At 37.1% G+C, this 27755-nt stretch overlaps 1 protein-coding gene across 1 annotated transcript in view; it reads right to left on the bottom strand.

Annotated features, from left to right (window-relative positions):
- LOC106879038 (FAD-dependent oxidoreductase domain-containing protein 2) overlaps positions 1-27755 on the bottom strand; it is a 138156-nt gene that overhangs the window by 29364 nt on the left and 81037 nt on the right. The window contains exons 2-3 of the mRNA XM_089363373.1: positions 16386-16622; positions 10213-10543 (exon numbers count right to left, since the gene is read on the bottom strand). Coding sequence (XP_089219499.1) covers positions 10213-10543; positions 16386-16622 — 568 coding nt within the window. The remainder of the gene's footprint in view (positions 1-10212; positions 10544-16385; positions 16623-27755) is intronic.

The raw sequence follows: 27755 nt of genomic DNA, 5'->3' as shown, positions 1-27755 counted from the left end.
TTCGCAACCATCTGGTTCCGGGTTCAGTCCCACCGCGTGGCATCTTGAGCAAGTGTCTTCTGCTATAGCCTTGGGCCGACTAAAGCCTTGTGAGTGGATTTGGTTGATAGAAACTGAAAGAAGCCCGTCGTATATATATATATATATATACATATTAATATATAGTATTAGGGAAAAGAACCAAGGTTTATGAACTCATCGATGAAAATCCTTGGTTCTTTTCCCTAATACTATATATTTTATGCTGTGAAGCTTAATTTAATTTTAATTTTTAATAAATTGATTTTAATTGAGTTTTTACCTGTAATTTTGGATTTTATCCCTAATATTATTATTATTATATATATATATATATATATATATATATATATATATATATATATATATATATATATATATATATATATATATATATATATACATACATATATATATGTATATGGATATATATATATATGTACGTATATATAGTCACACTGAGGATATTTAAATATCTTACAGGGATATTTATCCAAAATACACTACTTTAATATGTATATATATTTTTTTACGTGTATGTATGTCTGTGTTTGTTCCCCCACCCAATCGCTTGACAGCCGATGTTAGCGTGTTTACGTCCCCGTAACTTAGCGGGTCGGCAAAAGACACCGATAGAATAAGTACTAGGCTTACACGGATTAAGTCCCGGAGTCGATTTCTTCGACTAAAACCCTTTAAGGCGGTGCTCTAGCATGGCTGCAGTCATATGATCAAACAAGTAAAAGAATAAAAACGGCCAGCAATATTGGGGGAATGGAGCAAGTCGATTATATCAACCTCTTTGCTCAACCGGTATTTATTTTATCGACCCCACATGGGTGAAAAACAAAGCCGGCCTCGACCGAATTTGAACTCAGAACGTAAAGACGGACGAAATGCCTCTACGTAGCTTGTCCGGCGTGCTAATGATGCTTCCAGCTCGCCGCTATAAATATTAATTTCAAGATTTAGCTTAAGGCCAGCAATTTGGGGACAGAGAGTTAGTCGAATACATGGACCCCAGTGTTCAGCTGGTACTTATTTTATCGACCTCGAAAGGATGAAAGGCAAAGTCGATCTCGGAGGAATTTAAATTCAGAACATAAAGACAGGCGAGATGCCGCTAAACATTTTGCCCGGCGTGCTAACGATTTTTATTTCTTTATTGCTCACAAGGGGATGAACACAGAGGGGACGAACAAAGACAGACAAAAGGATTAAGTCGATTACATCGACTCCAGTGCGTAACTAGTACTTAGTTTATCGACCCCGAAAGGATGAAAAGCAAAGTCGACCTCGGCGGAATTTGAACTCAGAACGTAACGGCAGACGAAATACCGATTTTTTTATTACCCATAAAGGGCTATACAAAGAAATTTTAAGACATCATAAAACATAAAGACAGTACAAAACGCAAACATAAAATCGGGGTAATTAAAATAAAATGATAATATGCAAGAATGAAAAAAATGAGGCGCAATGTCCACTCGATCCCCAAAGTCAGGTGGTTACATTTATCCAGTTTTTCACTTTTACGTTCAACGTCATGTAAACATTTTAACGGTTTTGTAACTAAAAAAATTCAAACACTCGCCTTACCTTTCTTCCATTAATCATTGTTACGTCCGTCCTTAACAACTGCAAATAATAAGTTCTAGGGGGTGGTGTCTCCATCAACCATATCCGTTTCGTTATTAAATTTTCACCAAGTTCTTCTATGCGCTCCCAGCAGCTTTCCTCAGGCATCAAAATGCATTTTTCAGCACATTTCTCTGGCATTTTCACTCTTATTATTTCTTCCAACCTCTCGACTTTTCTCTCCATCTGCTCGCAATTCTCGTACTTTATCAAAACCCCCTTGTATTTCACATCTTTATCTGTTCTCTCCTCCTTTTCTTGTATATTATTAGTTTTTGGCTTTTTTTCTCTCTTTTTTGTTTCCCGTTGACCGTTCCTTTGACTTATTTTTCCTTCGCTTTTTAGGGTTAGTAGCTCCATTTTCATTCTTCTTTGTTTTCTCTGTTTCACACTTCTGTCTCTCTTTTATTTCCTCAGTGTGGTCTACAATTTTTTCCTCCTCTGTTTGTGCTTTCTCTTGCTGTGGCTCTGTGCACTCATATAGGGGGCATTTGGTCTTCATATGACCTCTCTCCCCGCATATATAACAATTTGGTTTTCTTCCCTCGACTACGACATTCAACGTTGTGCCTTACTCGGATCACAAACTTGTGACGTGTGAGGTGCATATAGATAAGTGTCATAGACAGGGACCCGGGTATTGGAAAATGAACAAGTCTATTTTGACTTGTGTAGTTTTTCGTACCCGGATTAAGGAGTTAGTGCAGAGGGCATTATGTGGCACCATCATTAATAATAGATGGTGGCACGCCCTCAAGAGAGCCATACGACTTGAGTCCATTAGATTTAGCAATCAGCTAAGTATAGATAGGACTAGAATAGAGGGTGACTTAGTCAGGAGTCTAGATGAGGCAATGGAATCTGGCACCGCATCCAGAGTGACGGCGGCGAGAACGGTCTTGTATCGTCACCTCAATGCCAAACATGAAGGATGCCGAGTCAGAGCTAAGTTACGCGCTGGGAAACGAGAAGGTATCAACGCAGCCAGATGGGCTCGCCATGTGGAGAGTCAGAAGGGCAAGAAGTCCTGCATTGGGTCTTTGACTGACGGGCAGGGACGCAGGATCTATGGACAGGAGGAGATGCAAAAGGCCCTTCACCAGCATTTTGCTCGGGTGTTCGGGGAGAGCGGTCCGCTTGGGCGTGGGGAACCCTTAAGAGACTTCCTAGCTGGCGGGCCTCGACTCTCGGCGCGCGAGGCTGAATGCTGTGAAGGTCTGATCACTCCCGCGGAGGTAAGAGAGGTGCTGGCCGAGTGCGCTGGGGAAAAGTCTCCGGGACTGGATGGTCTGCCCTACGAGTTTTACCGAGCAATGCCGGACTTGTTTGGGGAGATTCTGGCAGGCGTCTATGCAAACTGGCAGCAGAATGGGAGAATTCCCAGTTCTGTAAGCCGGGGAGTTGTGACGCTGATACAGAAGGACCCAAGCAAGGGGGATAGCATTAGTAACTATAGGCCCATAACTCTACTCAACGTAGAGCTAAAGATTTTGGCCAAGGTGTTAGCTAAAAGGTTGACGGCGGTCGTGGAGAAGCTTGTCGGGAAGGCACAGACCTGTGCAATCCCAGGCAGGTCGATCCAGGACAATCTTCACCTTCTCCGCTACACCTTAGACAGGGTTGGGAAATTAGCCGGCAAAGGAGGGGCAGTGGTCCACTTAGACCAAAGTAAAGCATTCGATAGGGTCGACCATCGGTACCTGGAGGCCGTCCTCGAAGCGGCTGGGATAGGCCCGGGCTTTCGCGGGTGGATCTCCGCTATGTACAGCGGCATTAAGTCCACCGTCCAGATAAACGGTTACCTAACGGAGCCGTTTTCGATCAAGCGGTCTGTTCGTCAAGGGTGCCCCTTGTCTCCGGTCCTGTATGTTTTGGCCCTGGAGCCATTGCTGCGGAGGCTGGAGAAGTTGGGTGGCAACCCTAATGAGATCGGATGCGGTAAGTTTACTTCTGCGTATGCGGACGACGTCACTCTCATCGTGTCTGAGGAAGCACAACTACCTCGAGTAGAAGATGCTCTCCGAAGATACGAAGCGGTGGCAGGAGCAAAAGTTAACAAGGACAAGTCCATCGGTCTGCGCCTCGGCACCTGGAGGAACAGGCCGTTATCGTCCAGTGTCGTTGGACACTGGACAGATGGTCCTGTTAAGTTGCTTGGAGTCTGGTTCGGTTCAGACTCACAGACGGAGAAGAATTGGAGCGAGGTAGTAAACAAGGTGGAGGCCATAATCCGGAAGTGGTCCGGGCGGTCTCTGTCCTTAAAGGGTAGAGCGGAGGTGGTGCAGATGTTTATAGCATCTGTAATCACCTACCGCCTGTCCGTTGTGCCTTGCCCCGATTTTTGGCTAAACAAGCTGGTACGACTCCTCTTCCGCTTTTTGTGGAGGGGGGGAAAGCCACTTGCGAGGCGCTCCGTATGCTGCCAGGAACCGCTAAAGGGTGGTTTGGGGATGCCCTGGCTAATGATGCGCAGACATGCGTTGAGGCTGAGACATCTCTGGTGCCACCTGGAGGGTGATAAGGTGTGGAGTCCGTTGGCGGAGGAGTTCTTGCCGCGACCGGCCTCGCTGGAACGATTTAAACCCGGTCTCATTAGAAGATGTAATCTGACTTTATGGCAGAAGGAGTGCCGTCAGGCACTCTGGTCTATCCACAAGACGGGCAAGGCTGGCTGCGGGAATACCACCTCGGTATTCTACAGACGGCTAGTGGAGGAGGGAAACGATGACGTCTTAGGAGGGGCTCTGGGGTTCGACGAGAACCAACTCGCCAACCTGTTTCGTAAGAGCTTCAAGCCAGAGTACTTGGATAATTTCCAAAAATCTCTGACTTGGCAGAGTTACAGGAATGCTCTACCTGTTCGCGAAAAGTTATCCAGGCACGGTTTAGCAGTGCCACCGACATGTCCAAGATGCGAGCAGGACAGTGAAACTGTCCAGCACGCTCTCGTACATTGTCGGAAGCTCTCCGGCTTGATGATTTACGTGGAACACGTGTTGTCGCATCTGGGACGAGTACAGCTGTCGGCTGAGTCTATGATAAAGATGATACCGCCAACTGGACTATCAAAGGAAGGTGAGGCTTCTTTTCTCTGTACGGTAGCAGTATTGAAAGAGTGTATATGGAGGACGAGAACGGAAGGCATCGTGACAGGGTCCTACATATCCGGCCCTGGATTGCTGTTCTACTTCAGATATCACCTGAAGAGCAAGATAGGGCTGGAAAAGAGAACCCTGTCAGAGAAAGTATATGAACGAAGATGGAAGGAAGTAGTGAAAAAGGTGGGTGTAAGTCACCCAAACTAATCATTGAGAAAATAAAAGGCAAACTGCTGGGCCTTATAGGCTGCCGGGTTGAAAAACCCAATCTCCCCTTCTTTTTATAGACATACATGTGTGTAGGTGTATGTATGGGTATGTGTGTGTGTGTGTGTGTGTATGTATGTATGTATGTATGTATGTATGTATGTATGTATGTATATATGTGTATATATATATATATATTTATATAGATGTGTGTGGGTATGCATGCATATGTATGTCTGAATATTCAAAGTCATCGTTTTTTAAATTTTATAAAAACATCGTAAAATTTTTTTAAAAAGAACTCATACATTTTGTACATCTGTTTGTAATTGTCTTTGTATCATCTATGTAAATTAGATCCATAGTGATCATAATAAAAATGTTACGACATTTAACGTTTTCTCGTCCTCTACTTCTATCTGGTAGGGAATTCTTTCTATGTCTTCGAATGTGGCAAAAAGCCACATTTCGAGTCCAAATCTCCACCATTTCCACACTTTTGATTTCGCCACTGGTCCCAATTCCGGCTCCTCCTTTAAAATTGAACTTTGTATATTTTCTCTATTACTTTGGTTTCTGTGAAGAGCTCCATGTTCTTTTTAATACATCAGATCTTTGTCCCGAACTGGCAGTTCGGGATAAACACTATTGGCACAAAAGTGCTGCCAGTCTGATCAGTCCAAGATGAACGTAGAACAACAAGACCAGCCGTTTTCTTCTTTTTCCTCAAGCGATTAATGTTTCCTATGATCCTGTTTACTCTCAAAAAGTTGGAGGAGAACCTGGGGTACTATTTGTGCGTGAGAATGTCGTTTGTGCTACTGTTGATATTGCTTTTTTTTTCTTTTTCTTTTGAAGGTGGTCAATCCTTTGTTGTCCTACCACGTCAACACTACTTTTCAGTGTTCTGGTATTGGTTTGCGTGTTTGTTGCAGAAGTAGTTTTCAGTTAATGTGGCGTTTATATCAGGTTCCCATTACTTATGTGAAGAACCAAAAAACCCAGGATCAGAATGTGGATATTCACCCTTCTGTAGGGGATTTCCAATAGCCTACTTGTTTCCAGACTGGGTCTAATCTTGTTGTGTTGCTTTTTCTATTTTTGCCGTCATCCCGATGTTTTCCTACCCTCTTCTGCACTAAATCTCTTCCCCATGGAGTGGAACTCTTGCTTGGCTCCTCTTGTTAGCCCTGTACTGGAAGAAGAGAAACATAGGTTATTGGGGAAACTCTACTCCATCAGATCTTGGTGATGGTAATTTTGAGTTCGAGATGATTCCATCTTCTTTGTTTCCGCTCTGGCTAATCCCGAATCTGCCACCAAGTATAGCATGAATGCTCTGAAAACAGCAGGAAAAGTAAATGTATGTTACCACCCACTTCATATTCTGCTTTTCCACCCCTAAATAGAATGCTCTCACATACTACTTACTTTCGCATGTATAGTAAACTAGATATTCTGCCTTACACCACCAGAACGCCGTGATAGTCTTGCAATTTCTATAAGCCCGCATATTTCACGCCAATCCAAGAATCAACGTTAGTACCAATATTTCTGGCGGCGACTCTCCTTTCTTTTTACTCATATCTTGTAGCAAAGATCTTGGAAGTAAGCAGAATGTGAGGAATAAAAGTGAAAACTATACGAACAATAATAAAAGCACTTGGTATGATAAAAAATATTATCGAAAACATACAGACAATAGTTTGAGCTCACAATGTGGTGTTGCTAGACAGGGACCACATTGTACACAAGTCGATTTCAGTTCATTAGCACAAATCAAACAGTACACGTTCTGCAAATAAAAATACACTGTTGTACAGTAACATAACCCCCACCCAAAAACTATAACACAACTCACACAACATACACTCTATGGAATCACCCATAAATGATATAACACAATACATACTTTACCCGTTCAATACCCATAGAACTAATTTAACACAGTCTTGCACAATTGATATTTGACATCATTTCACCAACAATTCACACAATGCACATAATCTGTACAAGACATCAGTCAAATATTGTCAGAATCAAATCAAATTCTACAATTAAACAAAGGTACCTCCCCAAAATACAATTCTTCCCCAAATTCAGGAATACAAAGTACATCTGGTGGGGCAGTAAAATTGCATAAAACTGTTGTAACATAATAATAATAATAATAATAATAATAATAATAATAATAATAATAATAATAATAATAATAACTGGTCAATTACTGAAATATGTAATGTTGACAGAAAAATACGAAAACTGTTGACAATGCATAGAATACACCACCCTAAGGCAGATATAGAACGTCTTTATCTGCCAAGAAAAGAAGGAGGCCGAGGACTTTTACAGCTGGCATTATCAATGAAGGTAGCCACAATTGGCCTAGACACCTATCTGAAAAACTCTGAGGACTGGATGCTAAAACTTGTCTTAAAATATGAAAGCAAGAAAGCATCTTACTCAGTAACAAAACAGGCAAAGGAATATCTAAGTGAATTCCAATTGCAACAAATTCAAGAATTAGACGAACTAGAAACACCTGCAGAAAAAGCTAAGCGCTTGAAAACCCGTGCAAAAATTGCTGCCTTAGCTCTTATGACTGAAAAATGGCATGGAAAACCTCTCAATGGCAAATACCCAAAGAGAGCGAATAATGCAGATATTGACAAAGCCCTTACCCACCAATGGTTAATGGCCTCTGGCTTGAAATCAGAAACAGAGGGGTTTATCATAGCAGCCCAAGATCAATGCCTACCTACAAAGAACTACCAGGCCAACATATTAAAGAACGGCAGCTCCCCATTATGTCGTATATGCCAACAACAAAATGAGACCATCGATCATGTTGTCTCCATGTGCAGTCTGCTTGCGCCTACAGAGTATCTCAACAGGCATGATAGAGCTGCACAATATATTCACTGGGTAATATGCAAAAACCTGGACTTGCCCCATGATAAAAACTGGTGGGAACACAAACCACCCCCAGTACTTGAAAATGATCACATTGCACTCCTCTGGAACTTCACCATTCAAACTGACAGAAAGATAGACGCAAATAGGCCAGACATCATACTGAAAGACTTCAGACAAAAATCATGCCTCCTCATTGATATGACTGTCCCAATCGATATAAACGTATCTGTCAAGACCTACCAAAAACTGAGCAAATATAAAGATCTTGAAATAGAAATTAGCAAAATGTGGAATCTGAAGATGAAAACAATACCTATTGTCATAGGTGCCCTGGGAATGACAGCGAAATGGGCTGATTACTACCTAGATCAGATTCCAGGAAACCCCAAAATGGCTGAAGTTCAAAAAATAGTGCTCATGGGAACTGCCCATATCCTACGTAAAATACTGTCTATGTGATCTCAAATTTTAAAGCAAACACATAATTTTCTTATGGTTTCTTAAACATTCACTTGAACAAAACTGTACAAATACAAACATATGGTACCCTAGGCATAACACCTACATGAACTTCTAACTTGTTGTCTCTTGAGGTCTCTGGGTGAGACTTGGATCCAACTTGTACAAATGCAAAACAAAAGTCAAACATAAAATAATAATAATAATAATAATAATAATAATAATCGATTGGAAGTGTTATCATGTACATTGTTTTGTCTTGGTATAAAAGATGGGCTTCAGCAAATATTCTGCTTAATACCACAGATTTGCTTGTCAGTTGTTTGACCTTAACCAGTTGAGCATGTCCCTTAGTGGCTGACGATATGTGCATCTCTGATCATGAGCAGAAGTAGTGGGGGAGCATCATAGCCATGTGTTGAGAGGAATTCTTTGGTGTTTGAATAATTCACCTTTGGAAACATGGGTGTTTTGCTCAACATCTTTAAACAACCCTTATTCAGGTACCTTTTGAGCGGGATGGGCCACTCGACCTGAAGAAAATTCTAACTGGGCCCCACCTGCGAGGTCATGCGCTGTTTATCTTGATACGAGATCACCATGTTGCGCACATATGGTTGTGATGCATGTGCCTGGTGTACCCTTATCAGACGAGTAGTCATGATGGGTATAATGGGTTTCATATATTCTACTCCAGTGTCAATTAGATGGCATGCGCTACTCTCTCACTCAATAATAATAATGATTATTATTATTTCAAATTTTTGCCACCAGGGCAGTTTGAGGGAGATGAGGACGAGTCGATTACATCGACCCCAGTGTTCAACTGGTACTTATTTTATCGACCTCGAAAAGATGAAAGGCAAAGTCGTCCTCGGCGGAATTTGAACTCAGAGTGTAACGACGGGCGAAATACTGCTAAGCATTTCGTCTAGCATGCAAACGATTCTCCCAGCACGCCACCTTAAAAAAAAAATTAATAATAATAATAATAATAATAATAATAATAATAATAATAATCGAATGTGGAATCTAAAAACAGAAACAATTCCTATTATAGTAGGCGCCCTGGGTATAATAAAAAATATTCAGACAAATACATAACGAAAACACCAGGACTTACAAATATATATAACATACAGAAAATTGCACTACTGGGCACAGCACACATCCAACGCAAAACACTTTCAATACAGTAACAATAAGAGCATCACAGCAAACCACAGCACATACCCAAGGCACACAGAACTGCGCTCGGTAGTGAAGTGAAAGCACGTTATAAAAATAAAACTACTGAATAATAATAATAATAATAATAATAATAATAATAATAATAACAATAATAATAATAATAATAATAACAATAATAAGCTCAGAAAATATAAAGATTTACTCTTCGAAATCGAAAAAATGTGGTATATCAAGACGATTGATATGATCAGAAAAGAAACTGAAAATTATTTGAGAATGATCCCTGGCTTACCATCCATGCAAGAAATGCAAAAGACTGTTTTAACTGGTATGTCATACGTACTGAGAAGAGCATTATCGCTGTGAATTTTCTTTTTTCCCCTTTATTTTCTTTGTTTTTTTTCTTTTTCATTTGTTTTCCTATTTTTATTTTTATTCTTTCCTTTTTCTTTCTTTCTTTCTTCCACTTTCTTTCTGTCGCATGACTTTGTAAATGAAGAATCTGGTATGTATATTTTAATGACCTACCGATGTATACAGTGATTTTCTTTGCCCAGGATGTCAGGAAGACACTCGGCAAGGAATGGAAACAAAATTGAAAGAAGAGGATAACAACAACAACAACAACAACAACAACAACAACAATAACAATAACAATAATAATAATAATAATAATAATTGTCACCTGCAAGCATAAATGTTGTTGTATTGGTCAGACATAGTGAATGTATGTTTCTCCTTAACTGAATCATTTCTCACAGTTTGGATATTAGAGACTTCTGTATTAAATTGGACATTTAAATTGTTCATACGTTGGAAATCTGAAAGATATTTAACAAGTACATCAGCATGAGGAAACATTTCTTTGCTGTAATAACGCAGTTTTAAATGTTCCTTGTCAGAAAGTAGTGAATTCCAGTCATGTCTCATATTGAATTCTTTGTTCGTCCTTCCTGTATTTCTTTTATTTATACTGATTAATGTACGATGACGGGGGTATTTTGTGAAGAAATTTCCTGCAAAAGAAGTTAGAAAAGTAAATGAGAGAAATTTGTTTAATTAAAATTATTTAAATTCATTAGCATGCATCAAAATAAATTTAATAGAAACTATTCCGATAGAATTACAAGAAGTTGTTTCAAAACTTTAACGGACAAGTTTGGCGATACATCTGCACAAGTATGTTCAGGTCTGAGCAAAATATTTTCAGAAAGTAGTTGCTCATGCAAGCAATTCTCTTTTCTCCACATCACCAATGTTTATCCAAGGTAACGGCCGGTGACTTCGGCCAACAAAGCTCAGCACTTATGTTGCCGCAGGCGTTGCTGTCAGAACGCAAAGAATTAGAAAAAATACCGCAATGTAGTTTGTCCAACTCTGTGACAGTTTCACTAATTCATCGCCCTGGATTAGTGCTTTTTTTTATCGACCCCCTCCCCACCATCACCAGATAATGGAAAATAATACAAACCTCAGCTGGATTTGAACCAGCAACCGAAGTCAGAACAAATACTGTGAGGAATTCTATTCAACGCTCTGATGACTGCTGGTTTGCCGCCTACGTTGCTTTAGAATTATACGCTACGATAAATATGGAAGATGCGTTCAACATAGAAATTAAATTTTCCTATATTACCATCAACGCAAAACGAAGCAATTTTATTTTTATTAGTTGAGAATCACGATGCATAAACCTTGTAATTCCGTTTAATTTGATATTTATATACGGACCTTATATTTATGTATATTTGGTGCTTGTATACCGACATTTCTTTTATCGATATTGTTTAGTTCTGGCTCTTTTGATTATAAGCTGTAATGGAAATGATATGATACACACTTTATCTCAGGCAGTCATCATGATCATTATCATCAGCATAAATATGCCTGTTTTCCAATTGAAACGCAATGATATGATTGCTTTTCAACTCTTTCCTGGGCGTTTATATTTAGCTTTAACTATATTTAATCATATTTAGCGTATTTACTCTTTCAGATTTACTTTTATTTATTCAAATAAATAAAACTAATTTTGGCTGTTCTGCTCTCACACATTAAAAGTTCTAGCTGTCTGCATAATATTTATCATGGTAGTTGTAATTCATTGTAGGTTTCTTTCATTGAGATTAGTAGCTAGTCGCTTCTTTTTTCTTTTTTTAGGTTTTACCTTTACATTCATCGGAAATATAGATTACAGTCTCATTTCCTCATTTCTTAATCATCTTTCTAAACGGCACTTTCCCCACCAGGGTTAATACAAAGGAATTCCCATGTTTTTCAATAGTGTATGAAAGAAGACGTTTTCACACAAACTGGTTTTCTTTTGATATAAGTTGGAGTCTAAGGTATGAAAGCAGTCATTTGTAATCTCAAAGCATAAAACCATTTGCATATAAATAGGTGCATGAATATTAAGATATTGAAGCTAAATATTTACCGCTGATTAAACAAATCTGTCTAGATGTTTTTAGAGTGTTAACCTATAGTTTTTGGTTTGCATATATTCCATTGGAATACATGTGGAATAATTTAGACCATGCAAACACAAGAATAAATGAAACTCCCCGATCTCATTAGATGGACTGAAGAAAAAATATTTGTTCAAGTCCTGCGAGGATGGAAAACTCATTATTCATCAAAAGTAGGCGTATTTGAGATTATTGATGATTTGAACTCCCAGGAAAAGAAATTAATTATGATAGGCTAAAGGCGTTCATAAATCTAAACGTCAAAAGTTCTTGAAAACTGGAGACTGTACAAAAACATATCCGTAGCTCCATCAGACATATAACTAAAGTACTAATATAACATAGGTTATAAAGAAATATGTATAGAGAGCCTTATCTATAAGTACAATCTCACTGTTATATTAGTCTCCTTGGTTTGACCAGAAACTTTGTCTTCTCGGTAGCTTAGAAGGAATATCGTACTGACTTGCTTTCCTCATCAAGACTCAGTCATTTTTTCTACTAATAGGCAGTCATCAGCTGAGTACGAGTTTGTGGAATGTAAACAAATCATATCGGATACAACTCATTTACATAATTTACATGGGGACGATCTGATTTTCATTGCTAAATATGCATACGAAAATATATTCATATGTATTTAGTCTATCAGTAAAATTAGGCCTACTGGTTAGACGACAGATTTTTTGCGGAAACTTCCCTGCTTTAGTGGGTGTCTAACTTCATATAAGTTCAGTTTAAATATATGTGATTTCTTGTACATATTTATGCATTACACATATGTTTTCTCAATCGTAAGTTTGCGATATCTGCCTGAGATTACCAATATATATCCCGATATTTTAACGCTACAATAGGTTGGATAGATTACTTGCTGCTATATCATGAGCGAGTTCCCCCATGTCAAAATTAATCTGAATAAGGATCTAAATAAATGGTATTACCTCTAAAAAGATTTTTTTATGTTCCCACCAAAAGATTCGTTTGTTTTCTGCTTGGTCTGGAAAAATACTATTAATATAAGACGTGTAGCTTAGTTCTTCTAAGAATGTGAAAGAAGACTATTATAACTCATCCAGCCAGTAGTTGTATAGCCTTCTTAATTCTTACTAGTAAATTTTTTTAAATGTACATTATGTGAACCACCTCAGAAGACTGCAAAAAGTAATATCTTTAAGTTATGAAGGGAATAGAGTACATGGGCTGAAGTGTTTTCGTTGTCACTTAACTAGAAACGAATGTGTTCGGTGCGAGTGCTAGGATTAATATATTTCCATAGCACCATGATCAATAGCAATAATTGCGAGTGTTTTACCAGAGGTAGAGAAGACGTGAATGTTTTGTGACAACCAGGAAAACACAGTTAAACCAGATTAACGGGTAATATTCTTTTTTGAAAGTCTTGAGGTAAATGCTGGACAAGAAACTTTGAGTTGAGTGAAAATATTAGACACAAATAGACTGGAGATCGCAACCCTGTCGGTGGAAATAAATCGATTCTTAACTTTGCCTGATGCAGCTGGAGCCAATAGTGGTCTTTGATGTGAACACAAAGTTACATTAAAACTATTCTTATGAAAAATAGTTTACGAAAACATATTGCAATATAATTTCCTTATCCATCTGTTGAAGTACGATAAATGTTGGCTATTCAAGGCACACGGCTGTCTTATTGCAGAAAATGGCCATTGGTCGCAGACAAGATGATCTTGTGTTTAAGAGAAGTGTTGCTACAATGAGTGCTTGTGTTTGACATCTTTCACAACAGAACACTATATTTACATTAACGAAGTTCTTTCAACACATTCGATTTAGATACACAGTGAATCAGCCTGAATAATCCAGCGACATGCATTTCTTATTCTTCTGTGCCGGTTCATTCACTAATTGAGAAGCAAAAGTCACAAAGCGTCGGATAGTTTACCTATCAACAAAGAATGTAAACTTGATGCAATAGACCATTTGCTAACACTGGTAATCGCAACTAAGTTTTTGCCATTCCGGCGGATCAAGAGAAACCTCGATTCCAGAATGATTTGGATATGTAATGTATGTGTTGAATGTAAGTATGCTAATTGAAGAAATGTCACAAGTTTAGATTTGATAGTTTTCTGGAAAAAATAAAGGTATGGAAAACTTTGAAGGAAACAATTGATCCTTCTACCCGATTCATACTCATGAACAAAGAAAAGGGGCATGTCTTTTGGTCAAAATGATTTTCAGAAACATTAAATTAAACTTTAATATACATATTTGTGTGATTCCATTTTATCAGTTATGAAATAACTGAACGTTTACATCTCTATTTTCACGTTAGATATTTACTTTGTTTGACGATGTATTCAGAACCTCAGAAATAAAATTTAACCCGAGTTCATAAATAAACATAGTAAATGCTAGATTTTGAGTCTTTACATGAACTCTCAACTTGTTAGAAATAGCACCCAAATTTTGAAATCACAATGGACAGTTCAAGAAAAAGATGGGTTGGTTGTTGTAGTTCTAGAAGTTTTAGACACACCGTGGTTGTTTTAGATGCTCTCGAATGGGACATTTTTGATAATGGGCTTTTCTAATCTCTTGACAAACACAGAGTTAAACAACGCGAAGGTTATAGTAAATACGATGTGTGTGGTCACTGAGAATGTCTCGGCTTAATCATTATTAATTTATCTTACAATACAGTATCAGTATAGCTGTAGAATTGGTGTTATAACCCAACGGTTTTTTTAATGAAATTACAGAAACACTGATGATAACGTCTAAATATGGCTGTAACCAGGAAAGTAGTACTAAAGGGTACTACTCAAGCAGAGCGGACCCGAACGCGCAGTCGCGCTGTCGCGCGTCCGCGCTACCTAGTCGTGAGTGGTCGATCCTACGAAAAGTGCGCGCGAGCGCGCGTGCAAATGAATACATGTGTGCGCATGCAAATTAGTAAATAATTTCTTTTAAACAAAGTAAATAATTTTTTTTTAATTACTTTTTTCTTTTCTAAACAACGTAGATAGGTAGAAGGAATAAAAATAACACACTATCTGTTTTTGTTAACTTCATACATTTTTTTTCTTTTAATTAAATTTTGTGAACAAAATAATTTTTATTTTCTAAACAACGTAAATAAATTTTAAAAAAGGTGCACATTGGGATTAGACACTGAGGGAAACTTGATATGCTAGAAATAACAGCTAAACGCAAAAATAAAAAAAAACTGTAACCTTTACCTTTCTGAAATCACTGTGGATATATTTCGGCTATGTGCTTGATAAATGTCTGAAAGTTCTCCCACGAATTCCCACACTTCATATCGCACACATGTATTCATTTGCACGCGCGCATGCGCGCACTTTTCGTAGGATCGACCACTCACGACTAGCTAGCGCGGACGCGCGACTGCGCGTTCGGGTCCGCTCTGCTTGAGTAGTACCGTACTAAAGTGGGTTTTACCATTTAAAGCACATTTTTCTTTTTACAAAACAGAAAAGATGAAGTTAAAGACGGAAAGGTTATGCTATCAAACTTATGAAATTTAAATTCAGTATATTAAAAACATGTAATCGTGTCTTATTAGTAAATTTTATCGTGGAATAATGTTAGTGTTGGAAAAATACTTAGCGGTATTTCTTCCCGCTCTATACGTTCTCGCTTTAAATACCACCACAGTCAACCTTGACTTGGTATCAACTAACTCTAATCCTCCCTTAAATTTGCTGATCTTAATCCTGAAGTCGAGGCAATTGTTTTCACAACAGTAAGTTTGATGTTTCATTATTTCTATATAGTCAATTGATATTCAAACAACGAGGGAGCCTCTGCATACTCGATTGTATACCAGAAATAACAGCTAAATTTCTCTAAAATCACACCCAACCAGCTTAAAAATGGAAGGACACATGTGATAATATATGCCTAGATAAATCAGATGGCATGATCACACTTAGAACGCATTTGTTCAAAGGTTTGATCGACTAAAGCTGATTTGGAGCTATGTCATTATTTATTCTTCATTGCTCTCGTCAAAGAATTACATAAAGATAAATCTGTTAATAGTTATGAGCGCAATAACCCAATAAAATCGCTTAGAAAAGGGAACCAAGTGTAATGGCTTTGTTAGATAATTGACTTTGTCATTATAATCATCTCATTTGATTTTATCATTATAATAATCTCATTTGCTCTCGTCATTTTCTTTATCCTAATCGCAATAACTTGCATCTATATTCCTTGATTTCCATAAACTACTTAAATAAGGGAACTATAATTTTCGTTAATATATTTCAACTATTTCATGACTGAATATAAATTTGAATAACGCATACATTAATAAAAGTTAAATGATAATAAAAATATGATAAAATTAAGAAAGTAATTAATGAATTTCTCCACCAACCTGAGGTATTTGTTCTTTCAAAAATTATGTAATCCCTCCCAGATTTTTCTAGGAAATATCCCATTTGAAGTCCTGACGGTCCAGCTCCGATGATACAGTAATCATGGTGTGAGCTTGCCTGTTGTGTTTGTCCATCAACTTTTGTAAGACTGTTAACTACCAACAGAGCAAAGATGGTCCCAAATTGTATGAAGATTCTTTTCGGAAAGAGCTGCATTGTTAAAGTCCTCACAAGATCTACAAAAGAATAATAATAATAATAATAATAATAATAATAATAATAAAAAATCCGGTACTACTCAAGCAGAGCGGACCCGAACGCGCAGTCGCGCTGTCGCGCGTCCACGCTACCTAGTCGTGAGTGGTCGATCCTACGAAAAGTGCGCGCGGGCGCGCGTGCAAATGAATACATGTGTGCGCGTGCGCGCGTATGCAAATTAGTAAATAATTTTTTTTAAATTACTTTTTTCTTTTCTAAACAACGTAGATAGGTAGAAGGAATAAAAATAACACACTATCTGTTTTTGTTAACTTCATACATTTTTTTTCTTTTAATTAAATTTTGTGAACAAAATAATTTTTATTTTCTAAACAACGTAAATAAATTTTAAAAAAGGTGCACATTGGGATTAGACACTGAGGGAAACTTGATATGCTAGAAATAACAGCTAAACGCAAAAAGAAAAAAAAAACTGTAACCTTTACCTTTCTGAAATCACTGTGGATATATTTCGGCTATGTGCTTGATAAATGTCTGAAAGTTCTCCCACGAATTCCCACACTTCATATCGTAATAATCACGGTACATTGGCTCATCAATATGTGACCATTTCATGTTACCACATGATCCACTTTTATATTTCAGTCTACGTTTTATCCGTGACCAGAATGGGCCACATATCCGTGAAAATCGTAGTTCCTGGCTCCACATTTTCAATGATTGCAGCTTCTAACGTTTCAGCCTTTCTATCAGTTATAATGTTGCAGGTAGCCCTTTTTCTGAGTGACATGTACTTGTCGTCAAATGAAAATTCAATCTTTTCAACGTGCTATTGACGGAGTTATTTGGCGATGTAATTCATGCAGTAAAACAATCTCTATAAGGAAAAATACTTTTTTAGAGAAATGCCACTTGATAGTGTTTACACTATTTCAAATAATAGCAGACTTTATATCTGAATTGCCAGTAACTTGTTCCATGAGTTGAAACAATATTAGCAACGACACGGCCATTCAATGGTACGAATACTGCCGAGAAATACGTTCAGCCATGTTACTGAAAGATAAGAAAAAATTAGGTGGACTGAACCACGTTGTACAAGTGGATGAAAGCCTGCTTTTCAAGAGGAAATATGAGGTTGGCAGAATGGTTGAAAAGTTTTGTGTGATAGGCTTTTACGATGTCACTCAGAAAAAGGGCTACCTGCAACATTATAACTGATAGAAAGGCTGAAACGTTAGAAGCTGCAATCATTGAAAATGTGGAGCCAGGAACTACGATTTTCACGGATATGTGGCCCATTCTGGTCACGGATAAAACGTAGACTGAAATATAAAAGTGGATCATGTGGTAACATGAAATGGTCACATATTGATGAGCCAATGTACCGTGATTATTACGATATGAAGTGTGAGAATTCGTGGGAGAACTTTCAGACATTTATCAAGCACATAGCCGAAATATATCCACAATGATTTCAGAAAGGTAAAGGTTACAATTTTTTTTTCTTTTTGCGTTTAGCTGTTATTTCTAGCATATCAAGTTTCCCTCAGTGTCTAATCCCAATGTGCACCTTTTTTAAAATTTATTTACGTTGTTTAGAAAATAAAAATTATTTTGTTCACAAAATTTAATTAAAAGAAAAAAAATGTATGAAGTTAACAAAAACAGATAGTGTGTTATTTTTATTCCTTCTACCTATCTACGTTGTTTAGAAAAGAAAAAAGTAATTTTAAAAAAATTATTTACTTTGTTTAAAAGAAATTATTTACTAATTTGCATACTAGCGCACGCGCACACACATATTTATTTGCGCGCGTGCGCGCACTTTTCGTAGGATCGACCACTCACGACTAGCTAGCGCGACTGCGCGTTCGGGTCCGCTCTGCTTGAGTAGTACCAATAAATCCTACATAACTTAAAATGCTTTCCATATAGGTATTTTCTCTTATATATGTAATACTAGCTTGTAAATCTATGATAACAAATGTACAGGAAGCCTGTTAACTTATATATACCATCATACATGCTGATCATATAACTTAAATAACTGCAAAAATAAAGATGGATTAGACGACTGCGAGAAATAAGAACTATAATCATTGTTGATGATTACCTGGTGTTAAATATTGAGGCAGTTAACAACCAGCGTAACTCTGCCCTCAAACATGACGAGGAAAGAAATTTTGTTATAAGTCAGCTTACTTCAAATTTTTCTGCCTACTTTGTTATGGCTTTCTTTGAATATTCTTTACTAGTTTAAAAAAAATAAAACATGACTTTAACAGGCAGGTTTACAATGGTAATTTGTAATCCGTCATGGTGTTTGTTTTATGTTTGGTAGCAGCACTTCTGTATAAGATCTTGGGATTCTTCATTTCAAGTATGCTGTTGATTTCTAGATCTAATACTTATAGAAATAAACAGAAATTATTCTTAACTTGTACAACTTAAACTTCGCCAGAAAGTTGTCGGAAGAGCATTTCGAAATGAAACGCAATGTTGTTAAGCGTGTTAAGTCAATAAGAATACAGTAAATGAAGCAATTGTAATATTCAGCAGAGCTAACAGGAGAATTGTCACCCAACCCGTCAGAAATTGCTGCTTAAACTCCCTTAGATCACATCTATCGTCACAAAAACGACGGAAACATTTGATAATGTAGTCCTAGAAATGTGGTGAATTATTAATAAGATGGAGGGTCATTTTATAATGCCTTTGACCATAGGTCTGCTCAATCAAGGCTGACCTGAAGCTAAGCAGCAACAACTATAGGAAGTAGTTAAAAATAAAGCTTAAACTTTTAACTAACGTTAAGAATTGAGAGAGACTAGATACTCTACTTTAGATATGCAGGAAGGTACTAAAACAGATCAAAGCTGCAAAGAGAAATTCAAAGTTGAGAAAATGAGAAAGAGAAGAAAATAAAAAGAGGAAAAACGTAAAGGTAGAGAGAAGATAAATAGGGGGAAAATACAAGCATTGAAAAGAAAGAATGAAAGGCGTGGGGAAATGCGTAAGAAAGAAGAGAGAGAAAAGAGGAAAGAGAGAGAAAGTGAGTGAGAAAGATCAACAGATAAGGTGAAAGATTAATAATAAACAAATAGTAACGTGTTTGATTCTTTTGACAAGCAGTAAGAAGGAAAATCTATAGATAAAAATGAAAGTTTGCAAAAAGAGAGTGATATAAATAAAAGAGATAAGAAGAGGGTATATCAGAGCAAAATAGCGAGAGAAAAACAACGAGGAATAAATGTTCTTACAACTTAAGCGAGTTTAGTGGAATAAAAAGAGGTTGTTAGGGAGTGAGGGGGTGAGAGAGAGAAAATGAGTGGTGGAGTGCAACAATGAATGATAAGTGAAATGAAGAAAGGAAAAGAAGGAAGAGAAAACGGGGTAGAAAATGAGAAGAGAAATAGAAAGATATAAAATCAGAGAATGTGGAATTTAGAGATATTAAAGAAAAGCTATAAAAAGAAATATTGCGAAAACAGAATGAAAAATTATAAGATTCAAAAATAAAAAAATCATGATAAGCATTCAACTCAACTAATTAACTGCAATAAGGGTTTTGTAAACAATGCTAACTAATTGCAATTAAAAAAATAAAACATAATAATAATAATACTGCTGCTGATAATGATGATGATGATGATAATGACGATGACGAGAAGAAGAAGAAGAAGAAGAAGAAGAAGAAGAAGAAGAAGAAGAAGAAGATAGGTACAATGGTATACCATACCAGATTCTTTCTTTTCTTAAACTACTGAAATAATATTGTTTGAACTTACAGTATAAATTACATTCTTTAAAATACCATTCCTGCAACTAACAGCAATAGGACACGACTTCGAGCAGGTTGTGTTGCAGAGTGACTTCTTCACAGGAAGTCATTGACAATATACACCCACTAGTTTCACCATTATTGATTTTCAATGAATCAAATGCTTTTGCTGTGTGACGTATATTGTTATAATAACCCAAATAAGCCTATCAGCTCTTAGTTTCATATATAGCAGATCATTCTCTAAGTTGTTTACATCGTAGTATTTTCATTATCTATAAAAATATTTCTCATCCGGTACTTGTTAGACAAGAATTCTGTAGCGGATTCTCAATACAATAAGCAATTGTTAAGTACTAAAAATAAACGTTTTAATTTTAAAAATTCAGGTTTTGGGTTGTGATTTCTGAACAGGAACAATTATCTGGAGTTAATCTAGTTAAGTTTTTATTCAATAAGCTAAATGAAATCTTGCATAACTCGTAAATAACTTAACGTAAGAAAAGAAAATCCACTGTTAAAACTCATTACTGTATATTGGGGAATGTAGGTTAAATGTAGACCGCATTGGGTGTAAGATAAACAATATCTACCAGAACTTTTCTCTAATGTAAACAACACAAGAAAAGTTATAATGCGTCACATTAATGTGCATGTATGGGTATCTATACATATATGTGTATAGATTTACAATTACAAGACAAATTGTGGTCCAACTTGTTATTGTAAAATAAGTAAATACGTAAATGAATAAATAAATACAGTACTCTACAAAAAATTATTGCGTACTCTGTAACATCAATGTCTAGCTTTTTTATATATAACTTTATGTATAAGCAAACAATGTATGTACACACACACACACACACACACACACACACACACACATGTATATATTACATATATTACATATTTCAGTCATTAGATTGTGGCCATGCTGGAGCACTACCTTGAAGAATTTCAGCGGAGCGAATCGATCCGAATACTCTTTTTTTAATGTTTGGTACTCATTCTATCGCTCTTTTTTGCCGAACCGCTAAGTTACGGGGGACGTAAAACACACCAACGCCGATTGTTAAGCGGTGGTGGGGAACAAACATAAATACGAACACACACACACACATATACGACGGATTCTTTCAGCCTCTGTCCACCAAATCCACTCAAAATCTTGGTCGGCCCAAGGCTATAGTAGAAGACACTCGCCCAAGGTGCTATGTAGTGGAACAGAACTCAGAACCATGAGGATGAGAAGCAAACTTCTTACCACACAGTCACACCTGCGCCCATAATACATATATAAACTGTTTTCGATATGGCGGCCCCATATTACAATAATACTTTACCTGCGTACAGCTTCAAAGTTACGACTAACTACACCTCTAACTCACTCCTTTCAAAACAGTGATCAACCCTCGTAAGATTATTACATTCACAGCCTCTTTTCTGTTACACGTTTCATCAAATATTTCCAGAAACTTTCAAACAGAAGAGCATTTTCCAATTAATTGTTACAATAAATCATCCAGCATGAAAGTAAATACAGCATACTCCAGACATGAAAACTATAACAAAGACTAAATGCACGTGAAAAATACTAATGCGTGTTCAGCCGGCCATACATGTGATGTACAGATGATAATATATGAAGCAGAAGTTAGCTGTGGTAAACTGAACCCCACCATAGAGCATAAATACTGCATTAGTATGGTAGGAAATATATCTAAGTTGTATCACTTTAATTATCCACGTCATCTTTCAGACACAAGAAATATACAAATAACATTATTCGTGTACACATAGCGTTTACATCTTAGCTAAGTGTAGACCGCACATTAATGAGCCTAAAATGTGAAACTTTCGTACTGCTAAAACGAAGGCTAATATTCAATGAAGTCTAAAATTCTGGACATTATCTGAATACAAGAGCAGAATAATTTACGAAATACTGTCTTCATAAGATTTCGGAAAAACACAACACCCCTGCAGAATATAATCACTTATGTACTTCCCTTTAGTCCTTTACTTCTTGGGTTTTCTGAATAATTAGACACACACATATACGCACACACATACACACACATAACATACACACAACACACACATATACATACGAACATACGAACATACATACATACATACATACATACATACATACATACATACATACATACATACATACATGTGTATGTGTGTCTCTATGCGTTCGCATAATTATTTAGAACTGGGTTTCAAGTTTCACCTAACAGCATATAGAAGTTGTAGTAGTAACTTTCTTTTATAATGCACTTTCTTATAGAAAGAAAACTTGCTTTCAGTTCCGCAACAGTACTTGTTGAATAAGTCGTTAGACGAATGCTAAAGTCCCAGTCGAAACTAATTTTTTTAGTAAATTTGATTCCTCTATTCGACCCTCGTCTCCTGATTTATGAACCTTCTGCATGTTATCCCTAAAATTAGTTTCAAATAACACACAAATTAATGCATTCTACTGCGCAGCACTACACATCTACACACGCACACGCCGCACACACACACACTCACGCACACACAAACACACATACACATTCATGATATATAAGAGCGCACCTCTGTGTACCTATCTGCATAATCACATGCATTCACACGCATTTATGTGTGCATATATTTATATGTATTTGTGTGCATGCGTATGTTTATATATTCATATTCACGGAGGCATGGCTGAATCCTGTTCGGTTACTTTTCTAAAAATTTTCACTAACAGAGAAAACTCATTTCCCACCTAGTGACAAAGCTTTCCCGTCATCTATAACCGCGCGCGCGCGCAAACGCACACACAAATATAAATGCTTAGGTGTGCATCTACAAGTATATGTAAGTGCGTGTGACGGTACGGGCTTGCACATGTCTGTGTGTGCATGTGTATGTACGATTGCATGTATGTATGTATGTCATTATTCAGTTTATTTCAAGATTTCTTGCCAACAGAGAAAGAACCAGTTTCTAACCAAGATCCAAGGCTCCTTCATCAGCAACAGGATATTTTTGTTTGTATGTATGTATGTGCAGAGTTGTATATTTTATGCATGTATTCTCATGCATATAGTTGCATATCTAGACATGCTCGTATATATTTAAATGATAAATTTCTGGAAAGTTTTACAGATTTTTACAGTTCCAGTGATGGATTGGATCTGTAGTCTTCGAATTAGCTTTCTCCTTTGTGGTTTTGAGAAGCTTAATTTCTCAAGATTGGTATTTTAGCAGTGTGTTACATATCCCAGGGCCCCAATGATTAAAGGTATAAACCTGAACTTGTAATCTGGATAGAAGAACTGCAGATTTCTCAATGGAAATGTATATATGTATGTTTCCCAAGTTTTACTTTTCGAATTTATCACCAACAGAACCAGCTTCTAGCATGGGCCAAAAGCATTTTTAACTCAGACATCAGCAGGATAGCCATGTATGTATACAGGAGTTTGTGTGTGTGTGTGTGTAGAAATGTTCGTACGTATGTATGTATGTATGTATGTATGTATGCACGTAGCTATGCATGTGCGTATGATTGTATGTTTCACTAATCCAAAACATTACGTTGGTAACATTTTAGTGATTACGTATAATGGTTCAATTCTGACATGAAGCCAGCAATTTTAATGCGTAGGGGTTAGTATATTATATAGAACATAGTGCTCAGCTGGTACTTATTTTATCGACCCCGAAATGATGAAAGGCAAAGTTAACCTCAGCGGAATTTGAACTCAGAATATAAAGAACCGGAAGCAATGGCATCAAGCATATTGTCCAACGTGCTAACGATTCTGTAAGCTCACCTCTTTACAATGATTATGTATAATATATATATATATATATATATATATATATATATATGTGTGTGTGTGTGTGTGTGTGTGTGTGTGTATATGTATATGTATATGTATATGTATGTATATTTCTATTTATGTATTTTATAATCATTTGAATTCTTCCTATAAAAAAGGAGCGTATCGGAAATTTTAACATGAATCTTCCACTAATACTATATGTGTTGGTATGTATGTATTTAATAACTTGGGTGTTCTTTATAATTATCCTGGGACAGTTTCTCTTAGCAACAACATCATACCGCAATGGGAAGTAATAAACTAATGATATTTTTGAGACCTCAAGTATAATGTCTTCTATAGAAATGCGACATAATGGACATTTTCCGTCACATCTTGGGGTATTATGCGCTTCACTGCCTCCTCTGTTCATTACGTATTTCTTAGCTATTAATAGTTCCTCGATTGCCAGCTACACTCTTCGAAATATGCTGCAGTGTGACGATCACGAATCCAAGGGAGACTACATTTCGTGTTCATATCATCATCCTTGAATTTCTGAGAAACATACTATTTATAACCATTTTTGTGGTATGCAGAATATTTCTGTTGCAGGTCTTTGTTGGATTTCGGGCACTCGTGGGAAATCATTAAGAAGCGAATATCCCAAATGTTAGTATCGGCCATGGAACTGCAAATACGTTCTATGTTTTTGCCCTATACTTAGAGGAAAGCCCTTATTGCTAATTTAAAAAAAAATCTGTTGTAATATTATTTGTTCACGTTATCTTTGTTAATGACATATTTGTATGGTATCTTTACATCACTACGTAGGTAACTGTAAACTTGCTTATGCATAAATGCAAAGATTTTTCAATTTGGGAGACAGTATTTTCCGTGTTCAACTGTCTGATATGAAACCTTTTCACCAAATTACATACCTGTTTCAACAGGAAATGTTATTAAATATTCAGAAATATTCCCAACATTCGTGAGAATGTCCTCAACCTAAATCCGAGCACAAACTAAGCTTTGATTGCGGAGACAATTGTCTACAATCTAGTCTTCAACATGAAAGCACTAGCTTTTTACAAAAGAAGTAACAATGGATTAACGCCAGCATATATATATATATATATATATATATATATATATATAGAAGCACACGCAATTTCTCTTCGTAATATTTTTTCCCCATAAATTTATAACATTAGAGATGTACATACATGTCTACATGTGAATGTATACATGAACGTATATTCTAGTTTCATTTATTAAAAACGTCTCACCAGTAGAGAAAGAGTGCTTTCATGGCCTTTCATTGGGTCTTTGGTAACATTGCACACACACACACACACACACACAGAAACACACACAGACACACACACACATACACACACACACACACACATACACACATACACACACACACACACACACACACACACACACAACACACATATATATACAAAATACAAAGGGTGCTGAAAAGTTAGTGTCGTGAAAGGCCTGGCTGAAGGCCCAACCTTCCGAGTTCTTTTACAAGGCTTAGAAAAACTCAAGGAACGGTACAATAAGTGAACCTGAGAGGGGAATATGTTGAATAAAATTATAATTAACTGATCCTCCTGTATTTTCTTTTATCCAAACTTTCAGCATCTTCTCGTACGAGGTGCATTTTCAAAAACAAATTCTCCTGTATTTTTCCCTGCATGTGAATACACCTCTTCTTTCCATATATGTGTGTGTTTGTGTGCGTGTGTGAGGAGAGAGAGAGGGGGGAGACAGACAGACAAACAGGCAAGCAAACAAGCAAACAGACAGACAAACAAACAAGCAGGCAGACAGACAGACAGACAGACACATAGATAGTTTCATGTGCATCTTTTGATTTTTTTCATGAGTCATATCACCTTTTTCTCTTATCACAGCACAAAAACATGCTTATATACGAAGGAAAATATCTGTACAACACCAGATCATGTACAAAACATAACAAGGCAAAAACTGAATCCTAAATGACTTTCTTTCCTTAGAAATAGTTCAAGGCCTAACAAGTATTACTTTTCAACAAAATTCAAGTGAGCGCTGCAATGAATTATTTCCTCCACATCTGAGATGGTTCTCTGCTGCACAAACGGACATTTTGATACATCTCACAAGCAGGCCACTCAGTGATTAGCATAGAGCCACTTATCATTACACTCCAACTTCGGGTCCACAGACGTGTTGTTGCCTACTCTTCCCTTCTTTTTTAGTTCGTCTACTCAGAGGTAGTCACTCGGCTCTCCACCACTCTTCTTCTTGGCACTCGTATTTGTATCTGTGTCCCCTGTTGCGCATTTATCAATATCTCCCATCATGTCTTTACAGAACGCTAGTTCTCTGGATTTCCATGCCCGTCAATGAATTTTTCTGAAGCTTTAAATTTGTAATTGCTTAAGAACATCCATCCCCACTCACATCGAGAAAGTCTTGAGCGCAGGCTTTTCCTTCATACCAAATAATAAAACTGTCCCTCGTCCCTAAAGTCAATGTATTAATTACAAGCTTGCTCTGCCTAACTGAAATAATAATGTAATTTCTTGATGCAGTGCTTCGAAATACTGAATAAAAGACAAGAATGAATATCGAAATATAAACATATAAGACAAGCTTCTTTTAAAGTACTTTATTTTGGTATCTAGCAGTTACAAGAATTACATTAGTAACAATTAGAGCAATAATCCTCAGAAATTAATCTCAGCGATTCTGACTTCAACTACTATGATGTAAACATATATTACCACTAACAGGATGTAAACGGCAAGAACAGTGACAATAAGCAGATATGTTAAGCAATGCATCTATACAATGATTGCAGTGATGAAGCATCGTGGGAAGAGAAAATATTTTTAGACTTGCTAAATATAGTCTAAGACATACAGAGAAAGCTTACTATCTACAAAAAAAACTTCAAAACCACTATCACCACTATCCCACATCTCAGCACTCAAACAACACCTTAATGTTGCTTATAAATTGTTGTTGCTGTTGCCACTCCGTCGCTTACGACGTCGAGGGTTCCAGTTGATCCGATCAACGGAACAGCCTGCTCGTGAAATTAGCGTGCAAGTGGCTGAGCACTCCACAGACACGTGTACCCTTAACGTAGTTCTCGGGGATATTCAGCGTGACACAGAGTGACAAGGCTGACCCTTTGAATTACAGGCACAACAGAAACAGGAAGTAAGAGTGGGAGAAAGTTGCGGTGAAAGAGTACAGCAGGGTTCGCCACCATCCCCTGCCGGAGCCTCATGGAGCTTTAGGTGTTTTCGCTCAATAAACACTCACAACGCTCGGTCTGGGAATCGAAACCGCGATCCTATGACCACGAGTCCGCTGCCCTAACCACTGGGCCATTGCGCCTCCACGCTTATAAATGATAGCTAGAAAAAAAGAAAGCCTTTGAACTAGCACAATAACAACCACCTCGATTTCCACATTCCTAGTAAAGCACAAGGCGTCAGCCCATCCATCAATGCACGAAATTAGAGATCCTATACGTAGAGAGTTAG

Source organism: Octopus bimaculoides, chromosome 1 (assembly GCF_046866305.1).
Source record: "Octopus bimaculoides isolate indiv1 chromosome 1, ASM4686630v1, whole genome shotgun sequence".
Classification (NCBI taxonomy): Eukaryota; Metazoa; Mollusca; class Cephalopoda; order Octopoda; family Octopodidae; genus Octopus; species Octopus bimaculoides.
Note: the sequence above shows the minus strand (reverse complement) of the source record. Positions and strands in the feature narration are given on the sequence as shown.